We start from the raw sequence: 21,482 nt of genomic DNA, 5'->3' as shown, positions 1-21,482 counted from the left end.
TAAACATATTTTCTCTGATATTAAATTACCCTGATAAGTTTTTGGTGAGTGGGGGGGAGGGGAGAACTTTTAAGGCTTTGTGTGCTATAGCTGCTGATGCAGGTGAAGAGAAATAACTGGAAATGGGGTCATGAGGCAGGTGTTGACAGAAGTGTCTGTGTGAATGAAATGATCTGCAGAAAAATTTGACCCTTGACACACAAACTTGATCCATCGAGATGGACTATAAGAAGAGGTATTTTTGAACAAAAGCCAATAATAGATCCTTCTCTTAAAAGGAGACGGAACTGAAATAATGATAATGGGCAGGAAGCAGTGAGGGATGGAGAAAGGTATTCAGTCACATAAGGTTTTAAATTTGTGCCAAAGCTAACATTCATCTTTTTTTTTTTTTTATATAACTGAGACAATGCTGTACGCGTACGTTGGGGAAAAATCTTTTTAGATTTATTTCGAGTCCTCTTTAAAACAAATTATTCCGCTGGCGGCGCAAGCCAGCAATCCACATTGTGCTCGAGTCCATCAGTTAAAAAGACTCCATCAGAATAAAACGCTCATTCTAAGAGTGGAAGTCATTTCCTTGGCAGCTTTGTTAAACAACTCCCCTCTGAACTTTCAATTTTAGTGAATGTCAGCCAACTTTTGCTCACACAACAATGCAGGTTTGTCCTCTTTTGTCCTGGGCGAATACAACCCTGTGGACACAGGCACTCCTACTGTACACTGTACGGGCCTCCACTGAACTTGACAGAATCGGCGATGGTGCGAAATCCCTAGATAGACTTTGATTTCTAATTCAGTATTGATTGCAAAGCTTGCTGATGCCTCTGAATAATTTAACCCTGTGGAGTTTATGGCCAGACGTTGTGGAGTGTGGGATACATTATTCAGCGTGCAGTTGTAGCAACTTTCTGTAACTGGTAACATTCAGTTTTCGAGTGTTTGGAGAAGACACGGAGCAGTTATGCGGTTTTTCTTGTATGGTCAGGGTTTTGAAAACAGAATATCAAACTGAACATGCTCCAGTACACTAAACTAGTTATCAGACACACGAGACACTGATGCAGTTGGAAGCTCAAAGCTCAGTAAAGGAAGTCTGTGGACTGGGAGTGAAGTTTTGTTTTAGTCTTTGATAAAATAGTCCTTTTAATTTTTACTTGTCAGTTTCTCCTTTTTTCATTTGTTACATAAGCTCTCCAAAAATCTTGCAATTTCACAATCAGGGACGAAAGACATACAAACTGATAAGAAATCCCACTAAATTGCAAGTCACTCTTACTCACCACCGGCACACAGTAAAGCTCACAAACACACACTCAGTCCAGCTCAGGCATTTGACACTTACATAAACGGCAGATGTTTTGAAGGATCCTAGATGGATTCTTTCGCATATATTATTCATGCGCACCACACAAATTAGCCACCATATTGCTGGATGAAATTGTTTTAAATGGGCTCTCGTCAGTGAGAATCAATTCTGACACAGTCAGAGGGACGCAGTAGGGAAGTGTTATGCTGAGAGTTGGTCCTGGGCCATCGGTTTGCATGTTTACAATGGAGGGTTGACAAACTGATCACGCAACAGTCCTCACAGGCAAACACTACTGTACTGGAAATGGTTCAGGCAGTCCAGATTATGGAAATGACTTTGAAGTTAGTGGAAATTTTACATGTTTTGCATGATGGCTTTAAGTAGTTTGATCTTTCTGAAACCTGTTCAGCTTTTTCTGACTAAAATTCTGAATAAAGGGCAGTATGCAAGCATTTAAGTAGATTATCTAATCGCTTATATTAACGCACGCCTCATGCAGATGCAACAGTATAATACGGATAGTGTCACAGATAGTTAAGGCATGTGAGAATAGCACTATAAATCATTGTCAGCACTGTTCATATAATTATCAGCATGCCTGTGGTTAGTTGCATTAATTTTCTCTGGGTGTGTGCATATTTTCATGTAAATATAATTAAGGTGTTTGCAGTTAATGGAAGGCGATGGTAAACCAAGATGATCACGATGAGTCTTTAGACTGTGCATAAATTTCCAAAATGTATTACTGCTTAACTTTATGCAAATACTTATTGTCCTGTAGTTTCTGTTCTGGTGTGCACTGTAGCCGCAGACCTGATATATTGTTCTGTATGTTGCTCATGCTTTAATATAAAACCTGAAAACGGAGCTTGCATGCAGCAGTGAAACTGTAAATTTTCAAATATGAGAACTACAGTATTTTAGTGTTGGACTGTAATTTTATGTCATCTGTTGCTTGCAAAGCAGCGCCGTGACAGGAGAAACTTTTCCTCAGTATGCAATTACTCCAGACAAAAATTCAAAACCACTTTATGCACATTTATTGCTTTATGTAAGCCATACAAATTATAGCCCCTCTTTACAAACCGAGTTTACAAAGTGCTTTGGCAAACAAACCAAATAATACTCAGAAGGTAAAATCAGACGGCCAAACATTAGAGCCAGAAGAAATGGATGCAATTAAGTTAAAGCTTTGGTAGAATTAAATTAGCAAGAATAAGGATGCAAAATGCATAACAGATGATGAGAATAAATGATAAATACAAGCGGAAGATTAAAGTCAAAGGAAGCACAAACGACTAAATAAAACAAGGTGGTAGCCAGTAATGGACTGTGAAAGACATCACCTAACAACATCACATAAATGCAAGTTTATAAATATGTTTTTAAGAAGTGAGGAGATTATTATGGATTTTTCAAACCAGGTCTCCTCAGGCAGGTCACGACCAAGAGGGCCTGGCGCAAGCACGGCAACCTTTAGAATAACGTGTTAACTTTTTGAACAACTAAAGGTATCTAGGACTGCAAATTCAGGTCAGCATATGATATGAAATGTACTTTGAGGCCAGAACCAGACTTGCTTTAAGGGCAGTCAGTAAAATAAAAAAAATGTATTATGAACATGTACCGGAATCCATTGGAGCGAAGCCTCGATTGGGGAGATGTTATGTGTGATGATCCCTCTGCTAAAGCCATCAAGAGGCCTTAGCTTCTGCGAATGGTTCGAGGGGTTTTTATGTGCTCACCAAAAATGGCGGAGTTGTATTGCAGACAAGGGGCTGCTATAAAAACATCTCTGTATTAAGAGAGTCACAATTCACAGTACGTGTCACGACAAGCCATTAAGTCTAACTCTCTGCAGATGCCCAACCAGACACGGATCAAGGCAACAGCACAAAACCATTTCTAAATCTTCAAGTGTTGCTTAGAGCGTAGTGACCTCTGTAATTGTGAATACACCAGTACTCCTAATATGACCTGGTGGTTTCAAACTGAGTTACCGAGTCAGCCAGTCCTTGGTCGTAGTGGTGACCAAAACCCAGCAGTCACAACAGCTAGTTTAGAAATCCTTTGGCGAAATGGGAAAGCCTGCTAAAAGGACAGCCCATTCAGCAACCCTCAATTTAGACCTCTGTGCTAGAGTAGGTAGATGGAGACCAACTGAGTAAAAGGCACAAGACAGCCTTGTTGGAGTTGGTCAAACTGCATTTAAAAAAACTCTGAGAAGTTGAAGAAAAAGATTCTCTGACCTGAAAAGTCAAAATCTGAAATAACTGGGCAGGGCTCCAAACAAGTCTAAAAGAAAACACCGGGTATTTTATAAACTGCACAAGTAAAGGGATCAGAATACTCCGACGTGACTGAGTGGGTTTCATTTGAACTACAGAAAGCTGAAGAATTGAATATGAAATAAATATGCACAAATTGTTATGGGAAATGTATGTGGCTCAGGTCAATTATGGTTACAGTGGAGATTGTTTCTGTGGTGTCAGTGCAGATATAGTGAGTTTAAGTGGGTTTAGGCTCAAATTTAAGTTGAGACGGTAATCTCTTTTTCTTGGCTTTCAACAAAATAAACAGATTGTGACGGGCTGAGAGACAAATATTGATTCCTTTAGAAATTGTTAATAAAACTCAGAGCAGAGAGGAATGTAACTAAAACCATTCAAAGCACGCTCCAGTCTTCCCACACACTAACATATTTATACAAACGCACAACAGTTACATCAGCACAAGTATGCACACTGCCAAAACATACACGGTTTTGGCAGTTCTTACGGGTATAGCTGTCATTTAAATAAACACTACGAATCTGTTTTCCCACAGTACATACTGCATTATGTAGCACCCAAACATTCGTAAATGAAACAATACAACTCCACAGAGGGAAGTACAAGAGGGATACAACTTGAAGTAGAGCTCTGCAGTCTTGTGAAGGTTGAACTTAAGAGGTAGCAAGACATCCTGTTAAAAATGGAGCTCATGGGACGAGAGGGAAGTGGAATGCTGGTGGCGCTCTGTTTTGAGTCTTGTCAGCATGGCAGCATTGGAAAAACATGAAGGATGTGACGACATCACAGAAATGTGTAGGAGAGGGGCATGAAGTAAGGTCCACAGGACCTGTACCAAGTACTGACCAAACCTGGGATCACAGGTGACTTTCAGGGCATGGGTCTCAAGAGCAACAAATTTAGTAGGAGGTGAAAGGTCAAAGATTAAGTCGGGATGGATACAAAGACCTTGACTTCTCAAAGCTTGGAAAGTTTTAGATTCATAGTGGTCAATTCTAGATGGGAATAGTTGTCTTCTGATTTAGTGTCAAGAAGGAAGTATGCATCTAAGGGTTTTTTTATTCATTTATTTCTTTTTTATACCATTTTAGTTGATTTGGAAGAGTTGTGAATCAGCCAAATAAATACCTTGTGTCAACCTGTGATCTGTAGAAGACGCTCTGTTGGCAAAGCTTTAGGCATAAAAGAGGAGGGATCTTTAAAAAAAGAAAAGCTTATAATTGGCGCTGGATCAAGTAACCCTGAATTCTCCTGTAGTTACGCTGCAATAGGCCTAGGCTGCTAGGAGCTTCCAGTGATACAATGAGTGTTACTTCTTTGCCTACCTTTTTTCACTCTGTGTTTATAAATCACTGCATTTAATCATTAGTGAAGCTCTGCCTCTCTTCCACAGTGTGTCTTTTGTCCTGTCTTCCTCTCCTCACCTGATGCCTGCCTCTCCCATAACCTGGTTCTGTCAAAGGTTTCTTCCTGTTAAAAGGGAGTTTTTCCTTCCCACTGCTGCTAAATGCCTGCTCATAGGTCTTTACTTTACAATATGAAGCGCCTCGAGGTAACTGCTGTTTTGATTTGGCACTATATAAATTGAATTGAATTGCATTGGATCTCAGCTCAGGAGGCTGCTCAGGTCATCCACAGGGGAACATTTCCTTGGCTCCACCTGTCAAAGTGTACCGGAGCAAGACACTGGAACAGCAAATTCCTCCTAAGGCCAAATGAAGCAACAAGTCTTTCACCCAGTCAGTCATAACTTAGCCCAACTTGATAGTTTTGTCAGTGGCACTGTCTTATTTGAAGTGTTCTTCTTGCAATGAGCAGGTGTCAAACACAAAGCTAGTAAGGAGCAGGAGCTAAATTCTCTAGCATATCTGTACAGCTCATAACAATAAAGGCGATGTTGCATATCACATTACATTTAGAAGGAGCAGCAACAATGAGGAGCCTATTATGTGTGAGATATGTGTAAACTTACTGAAGAGCCGTCTCCTCGTACTTGCAGTTTGTCAGTCCTGTGATTCTCCACACCAACCAAGCCAGTTAAACACGCCAGTGCTGTACACTGATGCTTTCTGAGGTCTTTCCCTTTGTTTTGTTTTGAGCCTTCATACTTATCGCACATAACTAAGAGGTTACAACTAAAAGTTGAAATTAAATATGGATTAGTGTGAGCTGTTAATATAAAGAGATCTTTTTGTAAAAAGGTAAAAACATTTCACTGAGGTTCACAAGTGCTGTTGACAGTACAAAAACCTGTTTGAGTGACACGCTGTCAATTTTGTTCCAGCAACCACTTGGAGAAGAGCCTTCAGCTCCTGATGGACAGAGTGGATGACATGAGCCAAGACATTGTCAAATATAACACCTACAGCCGCAACCTGAGCAAGCAGCAGCAGCAGAAGCACCAGGTAACTCTTGAATGCATGAATGCACCGTGACACACACACACACACACACACACACACACACACACACACACACACACACACACACACACACACACACACACACACACACACACACACACACAGAGAAACAGATGCACCTACAGCCACAGTCTCAGCAGGAAAACAGCAGGTAGATTTCTGTCAGACATGGGCACAACCAATTGCAGCTATAATCACAGCAGGCAAGCAGCAAAAGCACCAGGTATCAAACACCCCCCCACACACGCACATGTAGGAATATGGTCCTGTAGGCTTATACGTGTACATACTGAGGAGTCGAAGCAGGAGCTACAATGTAAAAATGTTAAATAAGTGTCCTAGGTTCTGAGGAGGGATCAAGCAAGAAACGCTACCATATTCATGTTAAGTCGGCTCAAAATAATTTTCATTGAAAGCGCAGGATCTTCCGGTTGGATCTGGTAAAGTTCAGTTGTGTTGCTGAGTGTGATTTTGAGTCATGTTCACGCTGACTTTCATCCCTGTGTGAAAAAACACAGCAGATTCTCGTGCACGTGATGCAGCTGTCATTGTAGAGGTTCAGACACAGAAAGCAGGGGGACAAAAAGATGAAGAATAAAAGATGAAACTCGTGTCACAAGTAGATTCAAGCAGAGGCACCGAGATCAGTTTGAAAGTGATTTCTCTTGTCTTGAGTTTGCACCAATTAGAGAATGACTAATGTTAATTTTGCAATATCTGTCATAGTGTTATCATCAGTCACCTCATTTCAGTTACTGCTGTAGATCAGCAGATTTTCAATTTCAGGCACCGTCATCCTCATCCTCCTCCTGTCAAGGAAGAGGTAATGTCCTTACTCACTGTAATACAGTCACAGCAATATTTCTCTTTAGGTACTTAAGAAAAGCAGGTTCAGAGGTTATGGAAAGCTGATACATATAAACTGAAAGCTGGCATTAGTAAACTGAGCCTTTCATCTGAAGTGAAAATCCTCTGTTTATATTTGTTGTCTGTAACAGCGAGACACATCACGAACTCAGACTTCATTTAAAAGCGTTTTGCAAAACACAAGCGCACTGTGACAAATGTACTGTGTGTGTAAAGGCTCACAGATGCACACACCACCTCCAAGCACGAACTGGAGGCACGAAGCAAACCAGAACGAAACGCACTTGCACACAGACACACACAGAGTGAGCCTCATACCATCTGCAGCTACAACCTCGTCCAGATGCATCATAAACATCCGGCAAAACATGCTATTGCTAACAGTCAGCGACTCTCACGGGCGCGCTGCTTGGGAAAGTGGAAGAGCGGAGGCACAGGTGACTCACTAATGTGCGCACAAACGTACACCCACGGTAAAACCGGTCGCGCTATTTTGTCATTATTTTCAGCAGGTGGAAATGAGAAAATGTCTGAGGTATTAATGGCGATTGGGGCTGACTCATCAGCATCTTGGCCGACAGAAGAAAAAGCCAGAGCCAAGTTCACAGTCATTAGGCAGACCTCACAACAATTGTGCATCGGTGACCACAGCTCGTCCTCAGTACGCACACAACGAAAACGCACTCCTAGATTTATCCCCACGTATCCCCGGGCTATTCACCCACACTGCAGCCATTATGATCCATCATCCTCCCCACACTGACCTCCCCATCATCTCCAGCTCCCCGAAGCCCTGTACACCCCTATACCCAGACTCTCGTCATACACAATATCACACAGATGGGGCCTTTAATGGTGTCACCTTTTTTCACGTTTCACATGAGTCTCGACAATGAACAAATAACGCACAGAGAAGGAGAAAGCGCACCGCTGTTAAAACCTTTCAGACATCTGCAGTATTTGCTCCATGTAATCTCGTGCTATTGACCCTGCTGCTTCCCGGACAAATGGAACCTTATTAATCATCATAGAAAGTTGCAAAAAGGCGTTCTGCTGAGAGGGCTCCATTTTTCATTTATAGCCCTCTGAATTTAGTAAATATCAGGTTCCCAGGAACAGTCTGCAGCCAAGTTAGTCTTTGTAACAGGAAATGTACATCTCACTTCTTTCAATTCATTCATTTTCTCTTTTTTCCCCACATCTGTTGAAAGCGAGGCGCACTTTTAAAGGAGGTTAGGTATGGCGCAGTGTGGTAATCATATGAACTGAGGAATTGTCATTTATGGTTAACGATAGAAACGAAAGGGCTCCGATTAAAAGGTTTAACGTTATGTTATAGCCATGTAATGATTTTGTAAAAATTTAACAGAAAGCAAACACATTCAGCTAAATTTAAGAGAGACTGCATTTGGAAGCAAAATATGCTCAAAATGAAAATGAAGCCCATTGGGGCTTAGGGGGGCGTCTTTGGTAAAAATGACCTTTGACCTCTCGGTTAGGTTGGCGAAAGTCAGATGAGACCAGATAAAGCGCATGGTGAAGCAACAGTAATGAGACGTGGAGGTTGATGGAGCCCACTGGAAATGCAGAGCATGTAAAAGCATGCCGGAATTATTTATTTATTTTTATATATATTTAAAAAAAAACAACCTCAAAGATGGACCTTAGCTGACGGGACGAGAAGATAATTAGGCCTAAGCTGAAGAGAACGAGAGCACTGACACAAGCAGAAAGACGATTCTCAGCTAACAAGCGGCTCCAAATACCACAATATTCTCCGGAGAACAACTGTAAATTCATTGAAGGTCAATCCAAAATTCATTTACATGCTTCAAAGATTAATTTGTGGACATAATTAAGAGTCCCATTTCACCACATGGAGCAACAGTAAAATATTCTGTACCCTGCCAGACTCTAAATATTAAATTATTATATTCGATCTCTGTGGGTAAATAAAAACCAATTCCTTAATTGTGTTTAAGAGCATCTATTTTGCACACACAAACATTGTGCTCTGGAAATGAGCTCGCCTCATGATATTCATTGTCAGACATATTTTCTGACAAACTCGGCACTCATGGCAGGAAAAGAAGCCATCATATCTACTGAGAGCATAATGTGGTTTATAATAAGTAGAATTTGATCCTGGTCTGTGCGGACCTCTACTTATTATACCAAAAATGAAAATATTGGGCTGTCATAATGAAGCTTTACTCAGGAAAGCAGCACAATGCCAGAAAGGCATGTTCCCCAGCTGGGAGCACAGTGGTTCCAGCAGTTTTGCTGTAGTGGTGCTTTGGAAAGCTTGTGAAGGTTGAGGGTAAAATGAATATAGGAAAAATAAAATTCAGAGAAATCTGTCTGTAGGCTGTAAAAGAACTGCTGGGATAGGATTATTTTCTACCAAGACATCAAGCTCAAACATGAAGTCAAAGATACACAGTAGTCTAGACCCCATTTCAGTTCAGGCTTTGTAGTAGGACGGCTGTTCCCACACACATCACATAGAACTTGACAGAGATTGAGCAGTTTGTACAGAAAAACTGGGTGGTTGGGGGCGTGGCCGTCAAAGGTGCTTCTATTTTGCTGACTTAGCAAGGGTTGCTTGTTTTTGTGCCACACTTTTTTTTTTCTTGGTAGGAAAAATTACTTTTTAAGGCATTGTATATCTATATGGAATACTGAGTAAGTTGGAGCATAAGAAAAAAAGAGTTGTTTCTAGAATTTGCATACAATTATGCATTAGCATTTTGATTACACAGTCATGCTGCGGTGCAGTGGCAGAGAAGTTTTATTTAAACAAATAGTTATATTTTTCATTTTCATATTCATATTGTTTATCTTAGCAATTTTTTCAGCTTCAATCAACCATACAGGTGCGTTGTGGGATGTGGTTGAAGTCACTGCTCCCACTCACTTTTTATTCCTTTCCTTGACACAACCACTTCTTCCACCTGTGTGTCTGTCTCTCTCTCCTCCATCTTGCCAAATTAAGAAGGCTTTTAGGATCTCCAGAGACCCAGCACCTCACTGATTTACCGACTGTCAGCCCCCGACAAATCACTCCATCCCTGTCAGCACTTATAACTCTTCTGTTACTCTCTGTCTCTTACATCTCATCTCTCATCACTATGTTTCTCTACATCTCACTCACCTCTTACTGTTTGCATCGTCTCTCTTACTTTGTGCTCTCCTCTTTTATTTCTGTCGTGTTACTTTGCATTTTCCTTGTTCTCACTTCACTTGTTTTTTCTTTAACTTTTGCTACTCCCACTCCTCCTCTTTCTCTGTTTCCCCTCTCTTCATGTTCTCATCCTGTCCTCGTCATCTCCGGCCCATCCCGTTCTCCCTTTCTGTCCACTTTTTTGATTTCTTCCCTCAATTCCCAACCCACTTTTTCCATTCGCAATCTATCTTTTATTTTCATCCTCTCCTCTCCCGTGTCTGCCGTCACTAATGCCACGCCTCTCTGTCTCTGCATCGCTCCCTCCACAGTACCTCCAGAGGCGGCAGCAAGAGAACGCCCAGCGCCAGAGCAGAGGGGAGCCCCCGCTGCCTGAAGAGGACATCAGCAAACTATTCAAGCCCCCCCAGCCGCCACCACGCATGGACACGCTGCTCATTGCAGGTATGCACGCAAACACACACTCACACATCCTCCGAGTATAGTCATGACTCTCCATGACCACTGTAGAGCTCCCTCTCCACCCCCCTCACCCCTCCCTCCAAACTCCATCAGCCGCCTCTGCTCCCCTCACAGGAGCTCAGGTTCTGTTTTGTAATTATCTCCGCCATTATCTCGAAATTACATTAATTTAAAGTTTATTGACTCAATCTCCATCTCGACCGCCCCTTTTCCCCGCCGCCGTCTCACGCTGTTCAGCTCTCCTCCGCCTCCCGACAACATTCTGATCCTTCCGTTTACTCCGACTCCACACTAATTCACTGTTTTGCTGTGCTGCTGTTTTCTCTCCCACCCCCGCCTGGTTGCGTGCACCGTCTGTGTACATGTGTGTGCGTGCGTGTTTGTCTGTACGTTTCTGTGGGCGCGTCTTTGTGTCTTTTGTATGGGGGCGTGTGGATGCATGTGGTTACACTCCAACAGGGCAAATTAACAACTACTGCCAGAATGTGAAGGAATTCACCTCGCAGAACCTCGGGAAGCTGTTCATGGCAGAGGCTCTCCAAGGCCACAACTAGAGGAGAGACAGAAGGAGCAAGAGAGATGCAAACCCACCTTAATGATGCCCACAGGAGCAGCCTTCATTTTCATTTTTTATTTTTTTTCCTCTGAATTTATTTGTTGTTTTTTTATGTCTAGAACCACCCCAGACACAGAATTAACTTTGAACACTTGGTTTTGATTTAAATAAAAACTCTTGCATCTCAACATCTTCTCCGTCTCCTTCGTCTGTTATCGCAGTCGAGCTGTCTTTTGTTTTTGATGGAAATTGCAATTTCAGTTTCACTGTACAAAGATGATTGGTTTTGTACAGAATGTTTTTGTGCAGACTATTAATATGTGAGAACGGAGCTCTGCTTGAAAGTACAAACTAATTCCGCAGTACTTTGAGTTGTTTTTGCCACATGCTTTTCATCCGCAGTTCAAACATTAAGCAGGTGGAACCAATTATCAGTGGGTTCGCCTCGTGTTGGCGCACGTGGTGGGAAAACGACATTTTTTCATGTAAACAGAACTGCAACAGAAATATCAGTGAAAGCTGAGCGTTAAATGAAATGCCAGTTACATGACTTGCCCTCCCAACCCTCCTCTTTCTCACCGCACTCACTAAAAGTAGACATTTGTTTTCCTAAAGTGAAATTACACAACGCGCCATGCTCTCCCTTTCTTCTACAATGACTGCAATTAGCATGAGTTTATTTTTAGAAGTCCCACAAGTGAAATCGGGCTTGTAGCAAAGATTATTTTGCTCGTTGAGTTTTCAGGGCAGCACTGCAGGTGTGCCAAATGACAAGGCTGAGAATCTGTCATATATGCTGGGTGACATTCTGTATTTGATGATGAGTGTTGCCAAAGAAAAAACAAACGATTTGATTAGAGAAATTACCAACAAGGGAAAAAGTTCAGTGGTTTTGAATTTTATTCAGGAAAAAATAAAAGTTGATAAATCAGTTGTTTCTGATTGTTGGGTCTTAAAAGAACTTACTTTATAATCCCACAGTGTTAAAGAAGACTTTTCTTATTTCTTGTCATGCACACTGAATAAATAAATGTTAATATCAATCAGCCAGCACATATTACACACTGTGCAAAACATGAGAACTTCCACATCTACATAACAAATAGTGACCTAACAAGTTCAGGCTGATGCAATGCTTATAAATATACATATCGATATGTATGTCTGGTGTATATTCTTATGATTAAAACCTTCCAAGCAGAAATAGAAATAATATCAACAAAGCTAAGCAATGGTCACATGTAACCCTCAAGGATAAATTTGTGCCCATTCTTTTGATACATGTTGCAGTGGTGACTGCTCATATTACCCTGAGCTAAAGTTGATGATCAGGCTTCATTCTGCTCTAAACAATATGTTTCAGTTTTTTATTTCTACCCCTGGCTCTGTGTGATGTCATTGAGAGCAGACGGTCCTAATTTGGTCATCTCAGGCATGCAGCTCTGCCTGTAGGCACAAAGCCCCACCCACCTGCTGGCCTGACCTTCTGTTTAGGACGTGTGTCCAATCAGATGAAAGGAAGTGTAAGTGCAGTAAGGACTACACAAAGGCACAAGATGAGATACTGCAAGATTATTTTGAACTGTGAATCATGCAAAGCTACCCTGGAAATAAGAGTAATCAGTTCCCTTTAAGTTGACTGTCACATTAAAAAAAAAAACAATTCCAACCCCTATTCCTTTTTTTGGTGCTTTTTTTAAAAGCTTTATCCATCCATTGATCTTATCATGGAAACAGAGCAACATTTTCCTGACCAGCATTTTCAAGACCTGGTCAATAATTACTGAACTCAGGCAGAGGGATTGGAGTTCTTCGTGTGACCACTGAGGCAAAAGGAAATCGATGATCTTATTGAACCTACCTGACCACATCATACAAAGCACATACTCGTTGCTGCCCTCTGGGCATCACTTCGCTGTACCTGATTATAAACTCTATTCCTAGTTACTTGTTTCAACGGGATAAACCACTTGGTATCAATACTGCTTTCCATCGAGTCCTTAGTTTGGGGGGGAGAAAAGTTAATTAAAATGGAGTCTTACAGCCAGGCTGGCAGGTCTGTGAGGCAATATCTATTGAGATTAAGGTAAGGTCACTAAGATGACATTTCAGCCATATTCTTACCTACACACATCCTAAACAGGTATATTGTTTAGGTCATAGGTGTCAAACTCTGGCCCGCGGGCCAAATTTGGCCCGCAGCCTAATTACATTTGGCCCGCGAAGCCATACCAAATTACTATTAGAGCTGGCCTACTGGTATTATACAGCTAATATATATATATTGTTTAGTATTAAGCTTTGCTTGTTCCATATTCAGTTTTTCAGCAAAACGTGTTTGAGTCCATAAGAAAAGATTCATTCTTATATCTAGATCTTCAATAAATATTAATGTTAGCCCGCGACTTTGTTCTAGTTTTGAATTTTGGCCCACTGTGTATTTGAGTTTGACACCCCTGGTTTAGGTTGTTTGCCACCAAACTGTCAATGATGACGAATTAATAAATATATTGTGCACACAGTACAGTGAAGGCGACAGTTATGGTGACTTTTGCAGCTTTTAATACATTAGACATCTGGGCAAATACTAAATTCCAGTTGGTTTTAGTTTGGTGATCGAGGTGTGCTTGTTGACACGCGAGGCATCCTCCTCCACCTGCTTCAAAAGACACCGCGCTTACCTACGTGGTGCATTCACGACAGCACTGTAAATCCGGCCTCCCGAACTAACTCGCCTCAGTTTTCACGAGACAGGAACATATTTAGGGAGGGGGGGCAGGCTTTCCTCTACTCTTCAGCCATTAAGAAGGTTTCATCCTTAGCCAAAACCTCACTTATAGGTTGACGGCGCATCCAGCATGTCTGTCGGCATCTAAAGTCCCGTGAAGTGTCCTCGAGTTAAACTCAGAAACCTTAACATCTGCTAAATCCCTCTGCGTGAGAGCGTCAGCTAAACGCCTCAAATGTAACTGTAAGCTGTTTCTGGTGTTGATCCTCTGCAGAGGTGTCACATTATCTCGGTACTTACTTGTGAAGTCATAAAAAGCGCAGCTCATTTGTGGAGCTTGTCGCCGGTGTCCACTCCACCCCAGCAACAGGGACGCTGAATGATTGGCTCTTCTTGCTTCATTTAATAAAGAGACTTGTCAGCGTGCGGTTCAGTGTATCATAATGACGCTGCGGCTCTATCTGCCTGCGCTCTCTGTTGTTCTTCCTCGACCTGTGGTTAAACAGCATCATCTAATTCAGCGGATGATGTTATTTAACTTGTCATCAGCCTCGCCTGGTCGAGTAATAACTTGTAGTGCTCCTGCTTGTCATCCGCACAGTGTCATTAACAATAATTACAAGTCAACCAATGTAATAAACGCTTATTGGAACAGCGACACTCGAGCCGGAAATGATTTCTTCCCCAAATCATAACATGTTTCCCTGACATGCAGGCAGGATGGGGAAATATTAATTCATAACAGAAGGCTCAGTTGATATTTATTAATTAAGGTATCTGCCACTTTGACAGGCACAGCTGTGCTTGTGATTGATGCGTCCTGTGATGTGCGGCATTTCTTCCTAGCAGGTATTGATTGGATTTTTGAAGCAGTGTCTCCTGAATCTGCATCGTTTGTAATTCTGAAGCTTCCTCTGTTGGGTGACGTTGTCCTTGAGGGGCTGACTGGCCGGGGGAGGGTGGGGGCAACCTCCTGTGTCCCCAAACCCTGAGGTGTGTGAGCAAATGATAAAACTTGAAAATGCCCTCAACAGATCCATTCGGATCGTGTGGCATCGCTGACCCCTGCAGAGTGCAAAGGCAGTGACAGAGGTTCAGATGGTATTTAAAGTGACAGTGTTTTGATTGTAGTGGAAAACAGTTTGGACTAAATCATGTAGTCACGGCAGGGCTCAAGGGCAATAGAGTGGAAGTGCAGGAGAGCCAAACTGGTGATGTGCTTCTAAGTTACTCCACAGCAATATAAATCATTATAATCATTAACGGCCGGCTGAGTTGATAAGCCAATATGGGTGCTAAAATATGTACTCTTTTAAGAGTTAACAGGGCATGACGGGGTCACATTCAAAGCCAAATGATGTGTTCCTGGAACTAACTTGTTTGTCAGTAACCCTTTAGTACATGAACTCAATAAATTGTGTTTAACACACTGTAAGCCTTTAGCACGTTTTAAAACCGGAACCCTTGACCTCTACAGTGATTTGAGATGGTGCCTCTGCTATGCTGTGGGGGCTTTTTGCCTCTATGGCTTTGATCCACTAGTCTTTTTAGAAGGAAATGTCATTGCACATCAATACAGATTCTGAATGATCACTGATATCATATGATGAAACATTTTTGTTTTCTGCCTGTCCCGTTTGGTTCTTTTGCCATCAGAATTATTGTCTAAAGGCGAGAAAGATGCCCAACGGATTTACTTTACCAAATTGACCATCCCAGCCTTGCCTAATGGTCATTTGATTCACCTTTTATTGTTTATTTTATTTATTTTTTTATTTTCACTTGCTAGATACGGGACAGACTTGAATGAGGAAAAGAAAAGGGAGAAAGGAAGAGGGGGAAAACAGCGGAGAAGAGGGACGGGGATAAAGGGCAAAAAAACAAAAACCAACTAAATAAGCAGACAAAAAAAAAAAGACATATATCAATCACCTGGATCACCTGTTGAGAAAGAAAAAAGAAAACAAGCAGAAGAAAACGAGAGCAATAAATAAACAACATCACGATGATTATGGGAATATAACAGTAAATACTAAATATTAAACATTATTGTGCAGCACGTAAGATCGACACGCACAGTGTGCTTTGAGGTAGGAGCCAAAAAGGGTGTAGTTTGTGTGTGTGACACCCGTGTGTACACCTGTGAGCATGGACGCGCTTGTTTTTAAAAGGTTCCTTCATGTAATGATCTGCTAGAGGGTGTGGGGGGGCCACAGCCCCGTCCTCCAGGGCATGAAGCAGGTATGGAGGAGATCAAAACTCCAGACATCCAGAGGCCCCCAGAACACAAGAGACCAAGGAAGACCAACAGAGGGGCAGCCGCGCCACTGTCCCAGAAAGAGCTGAGGAGAGTCCCAGATGAGGGCTCACTCAGCAGCCGCGGAGCAGAAGCCAGGGGGAGTTGCAGTGACGCGCCCGTGAGCTCCGCCGGCAGCCAGCTGTGCCTGAGTGACCGAGCCCCAGGCCGAGAGGCCGGGGGCACCCCACCTCCGAAGTGGCCCGAGCGAGCTCCAGGCCCCGATAAGCAGGCACCAAGGAGTGAGCCGGTGTGTACCCGGGCACCCACCCCCGGACACAAAGAACCACCAACGCACCGATGTCTGAGGGCATCCGCCACTGGCAGGGGAAGTGGTGGTAGGGGGATAGGCCTCCAAACCTTGGAGGGCCTGAGATGTCCCCAGAGAGGTGGCGTCTGATACCCAACCTGACATATAGACACAGACATACAGGCACACACAGAACAAACATCCATTCCCACCCTCATGCTCTCATATGCACTTACTCCACACTCAACCAACGTGGAGACAGACATAAAGAGACGCTGTACACACGATCACACTCCCCAAGCGTACTCTACAAACCGGGTCTAGGTACCCTTGCCCCTGGAGGGGGGAACTGCACCCAGACCCAGGTGGTGTTACCCTTTTCCCTGCGGTGGGAGAGGCAGACCGCCCCGACTCCGCAGCAGCAGGGAGGCCCCACACTCCAGACCCCAGTCGGATGGCCAACTCCTCCTCCCGGCCCCCCGCTCCAGCAGGTCGCAGAGAACGGGGGTGTGAGAAGACTCCAAAACACGTCTCTCCTAATGTCAGAGATGCCAATGCTTCCATCCATTAACCATACGGGGTCACTGAGTGATAAGTTGAGCATGAAAATGATGTGAAGCACATTTTGCAGCCACCAAATTGCAGTGTAACTAATTACCTATGATAAATATTGAATGAATATGTCTCTCCGCCACTAAAAAACACACAAGGAGGGAATATCTTTTAAAAGAATACAGCTTACAGAGACTCGTCTGGTGGAATGTGGAGGCCATACACAGGAAAACCTTTATAAATGTTTTTAAAACTCAAAGAGACAAGACTCAATCTTGGAAACTTTTATTTGATATTTGTAACAGCTTTCCACTATATCCTGTGGCTGTTCTTGCTGCATTAATAATGTGCGAGATGAAAGTGCATTATGAGGTAAATATCCTCATTAAAGGCTGGATTCCAGTTGTAAACAGGTAACAGGTGTGCTACACCCTGGACAGATCACTGGTCTATCACAGAACCAACACAGTGATGCAGACAATCATCCAATCTCACACAACACCAGATGTTTATGGACTGTGGGAGGAAGCTGGCGGACCTGAAGAGAAGCCACACAAGCATGGATCAACCATGCAGACTCCACAAAAAGTCCCCAGCCAGCCAGTAGATTCGAACCCAGGACCTTTCTGGGGTAAATGTCTAACTAAGTAGTTCACAACCAAAGACAAAAACACTACAATAAAACGTTCCCAGTTACAATATTTGATGCATGAAATTTAAGGGGGAAAGTTCAGCTTGCAGTGAAGACAAAACACAAAGTCCATGATCATGGTTACCTGCCCCACAGGTCAGCTACACTCTCTGGTGTGCTCACAACTTCAGTAGGTATCAGCAGTTGTCCTCCTACACCCACTATCTAGTGCAGAGTAAGCCAGCTCTGCCTTCACCTTAAAGCATGTAGGCCCTGGTCTGCACAGAGGAAGAGCATGCAACTATTCATAATAGTATGAATGGTAAGTAGACTGGTTCTTAAATAGCACTTAAATACCTGAACACTCATTTATACAAGCACTTTTTTCTATGCTTACATGCTTTCTATATTTTCATACTCCAATGGATGTATCGGAGAACAACTTGGGGTTACTTGAAGTTATGCAGATTGGAGCAGCCAGGGGTCAAACCACCAACCGTCTGACATGTTGATGGTCTGTTTTATCCCCTGAGCTACAGCCCCCCTAGGAAGACAAAAAGTAGGCTGGAGTAGAAGTGCAATCAGCTATGCCTACCTTCAATTAAACTAGCCCAAGCACAGGCTCACAGCAGTACTGAAACACAGACACACAAAGCCTCTCCCAAATCACTGGCAAGTTCCCACAGCAAATATGGAGGTCGCCTATTGTGCAAATCCTTTTACACTTGGTTTGCAATGTATTTTATACAGTTGTAGAACATATCTTGATATTATTGAAGATGCTAATATTGTTCACTTCAGAAACGGACTGAAACAAACTGAGGTACATTCACACTTTGTTGTACTGAAGATACTTTTTCAAGGCACATATTGACACACAATAAGCATCCAAGCCTATTCCAAGTTCAAATCAAACTCTCATAATATTAGGTTTTACATAATTGTGTAAAAACAGAACAAAAAACAAAAACAACAACCCTTGGGTATTTTTATAATGTGAAGTGCCAATAAACAGAACACATGCCTGAGTGGTATTTTGAATTAAAATGTTATTATATGTGCTTACAACTAATTTGCAGCATGTAATACATTCACTGATTGTTTATATTTGCCTCTAAATGTTAAATGGGGTTAAAATAAACCTCACTTATTTTGCTTGTCATTTGTAAATATGCTGCCATCCGACAGAAGGTAATGAGTTATTTTTTCTGGAGCACATTCATTATGTCTACTTAATGTCCATCCATATGTTCATACACTTCACCTTTTGTTCCTACAGGGGGGTATTTCTGTGGACTTAAAAGTGCAGAGTGTCTTCTCCTTTGTGCTGCTTGTTTCTGAAATGTTCTCTGTTTGGAGAAAAACACACATGGAAACTCACAATATCAGCTGTTTTTGCGCTTTTCTCTCCTGCAATATCCTGCTCAATTGACCATGATACCGCTGTGAGTCGGTGAAGAGGAGAATGAGTTCTTCAAATATGAGGTAAAAAAAAAAATACCCACACAAACGCTGCACAAGCTGAGTCTGTGGTCTTCTGATGCATTGCTTAAACTTTTCCACCCTTAAAACCAGAAATATTTTTTCTTTCCTTCGCTAACGATTTGGTGGCTTTTCCTAGCTTATAGTGACGTCACTTTCCTCCTCAGTATTTGCAGGAATTAACCCAAACTGCATGTTTGAACTGAGCGAGGGAAGTTGAATGAGGGCTTCAGGTATGTAAACAGCCAGGCATTTTGCATGCTGCAAAAGGAGAAAATGCTTAATTAGGATTATGGGATTTGTCTCTGCACCTTCAGATTCCCGAAGAAGAGACTGGGAGATGTCAGAGGGATATAAGTTTGGTCTCATTTAATCAGCGAGCGTGGCCCGCGCAGCCCTGACCCCAGTCGTAATTTATTACCGCTCGAGCACAAACACAAGCTCTTTCACCGCGCCTGCCGTCGCCCTGTCATTGGTGATAGAGAGAATCAGCTGGCTGAATATAATGAAACCAGTTATTTCCCTGTCAACTGTGAATAGTTTTTCCCTTATTTATTTATTTATTTTTACACTCTCTCTCTTTTTCTGCCATGGATATTGCCATGGCAACTGTAGATCCTGTATGGAGTTGTTGAGGATGTAAAGTAGTTCCCGTGGAAAAAAAAAAAACATCTTGCAAATCCCCAAAACAAGGGCAGTGGAGAGCAGATGCAGTCGTAGGAAGAGGTGTGGATATGGTTAGGGAATTTAGCATTTATGGGATTATTCGCACGAGTCCACGGTCTAAATTCATTTCTTCACGTAACAGCGCTCTACCTGTCATTGAAGCAGCTTTGTATTTGCCTTATCTCTTTTTCTCCCCCTTCCTGGTCAATAGATGTTCACTCTGATTGGCAGCTGTATAGATTGAGCGCTGTGTTCTAGTTGCAATTCGTCTCTGCCTGCCACCCAATTCGACGGCTGTCACCCGGCAGTGGCACAAATCCCACAGGCCATTATGAGGCTGGTTTAATCCCCAGAACAGCAGCACCAGAAGCCTTTCAAGGAGGGTTTCGGAGCATGATACCCTGTCTGTCACATGCATCCGTGGGCTTCAGGCAAGGCTACAGTGCGTTGTTGTGATCCCACTCCATCACTAATGTCGTGTCTTATCCCCAGGCCACTAAGACAAATGTACTGGATGGTCCCCCTTGCTCAAGATCAGTCACATGTTGCTTGTAATCTTCTGCATGATACTTAGATTTGCTTGGTTGCTGCACAATATAAATTGGGTTTTTATTCTTGTCAGAATTTTGCAGGTCACAAATTTGTTTTGTTGTTGTTGTTTTGTTTTTTTTTAATGGACTGCCTTTTATTTTGTTATTTTGTAATGGTAGAAAACCTAATCTGTTTATTCATGTTTGAATGAAAGTGCAGCATACCGTTGATTTCTATTATATATAATTAACAAAATTGACAAAATTAACAAATCTCTCATGTTTGCACAGCATATATATGTAGTAGGCCTAATTAGCTTAGCTTAGCATAACTAAAAGACTTGACAGCTGCTCTTTTAAACTCTGATGTTTGAAAATATGAGCATCAAACGTAAACAGATGGAAAAAAAAATATCACATGGTATCTGTATATGCATCAAACACAATACAACATGTTAATTTAATAGCTGTGGGAGCACTGCTAGGTGGTATTTGACTGCTACATGAAGCTAATCAACTGCTTTCTCAATAAGCTCCAAAATTAGAATACAGACGACAGCGGTATGGATCTTCTCGTCAAACTACCAGCAGGAAAGTGACAGAGTGCCTATCTTAAATGCCATCTAGTTCCTTTAAAGCAGCAATAATCAATATTAGCTGTAATCAATGCTTTCCTAATGGCTAGTAGTATTTTAAAAAAAGGTTTCATTATCACTGATTCTGAAAACTCCCTCAGCACCCTCGAGCTATTTTTACCTCTTTTTAAAGTTATTTTTCATAGCTCAAAAAGTGTTTGGAGATTCTTCAGACTGCCTGTATGTGAAACACCAGAGTGCCGACATGCCCAAGACATCAAATGCTGTTGCTTTGTTAAAAGCTGTTGGTGTCACAAAGGTATGCACAAAGCTTCCTTTGGCATGGGTGACCCGACCATATACAGTGTTGCTGTTTTCACATGAACACCACAGCTCTGAACTTTCCTAGACCTCACAGAGTGCTTGCGAGAACACAAATGTCAGATGTAGCTGGTTTGAACACTAAACGCTCTTTAATCTGCTAGCTCCGCAGTATAAAGCCTGGCTGATGTCCAGTGTCCCAGCTAACAGCCCGTTGAATTTACAAGGACCATTTGGTGGTTCTCTGTCTTCCTGCACGCGCTATTCACAAACCAATGAAACTGAAACTTTCCAGTACTGAGAGCGCAGCTGCTGTGAACAATCTCCTGTCGTTTGCTTCACAAGAGCAAGAACAA

General features: G+C 42.3%; 1 protein-coding gene across 1 annotated transcript in view; it reads left to right on the top strand.

Moving 5' to 3' along the window:
* Positions 1–11,283, top strand: part of LOC102289470 (eukaryotic translation initiation factor 3 subunit H) — a 67,176-nt gene extending 55,893 nt beyond the window's left edge. Inside the window, exons 6-8 of the mRNA XM_014340807.2 lie at positions 5,888–6,008; positions 10,389–10,521; positions 10,999–11,283. Coding sequence (XP_014196293.1) covers positions 5,888–6,008; positions 10,389–10,521; positions 10,999–11,093 — 349 coding nt within the window. The 3' untranslated portion in view covers positions 11,094–11,283. The remainder of the gene's footprint in view (positions 1–5,887; positions 6,009–10,388; positions 10,522–10,998) is intronic.
* The last annotated feature ends 10,199 nt before the right edge of the window (positions 11,284–21,482 follow it).

This window comes from Haplochromis burtoni, unplaced genomic scaffold (assembly GCF_018398535.1).
Source record: "Haplochromis burtoni strain Fernald_Lab_line unplaced genomic scaffold, NCSU_Asbu1 Contig_391, whole genome shotgun sequence".
Taxonomy (NCBI): domain Eukaryota; kingdom Metazoa; phylum Chordata; class Actinopteri; order Cichliformes; family Cichlidae; genus Haplochromis; species Haplochromis burtoni.
The sequence above is the reverse complement of the archived record's forward strand: the minus strand, read 5'-3'. Positions and strand labels throughout refer to the sequence as shown.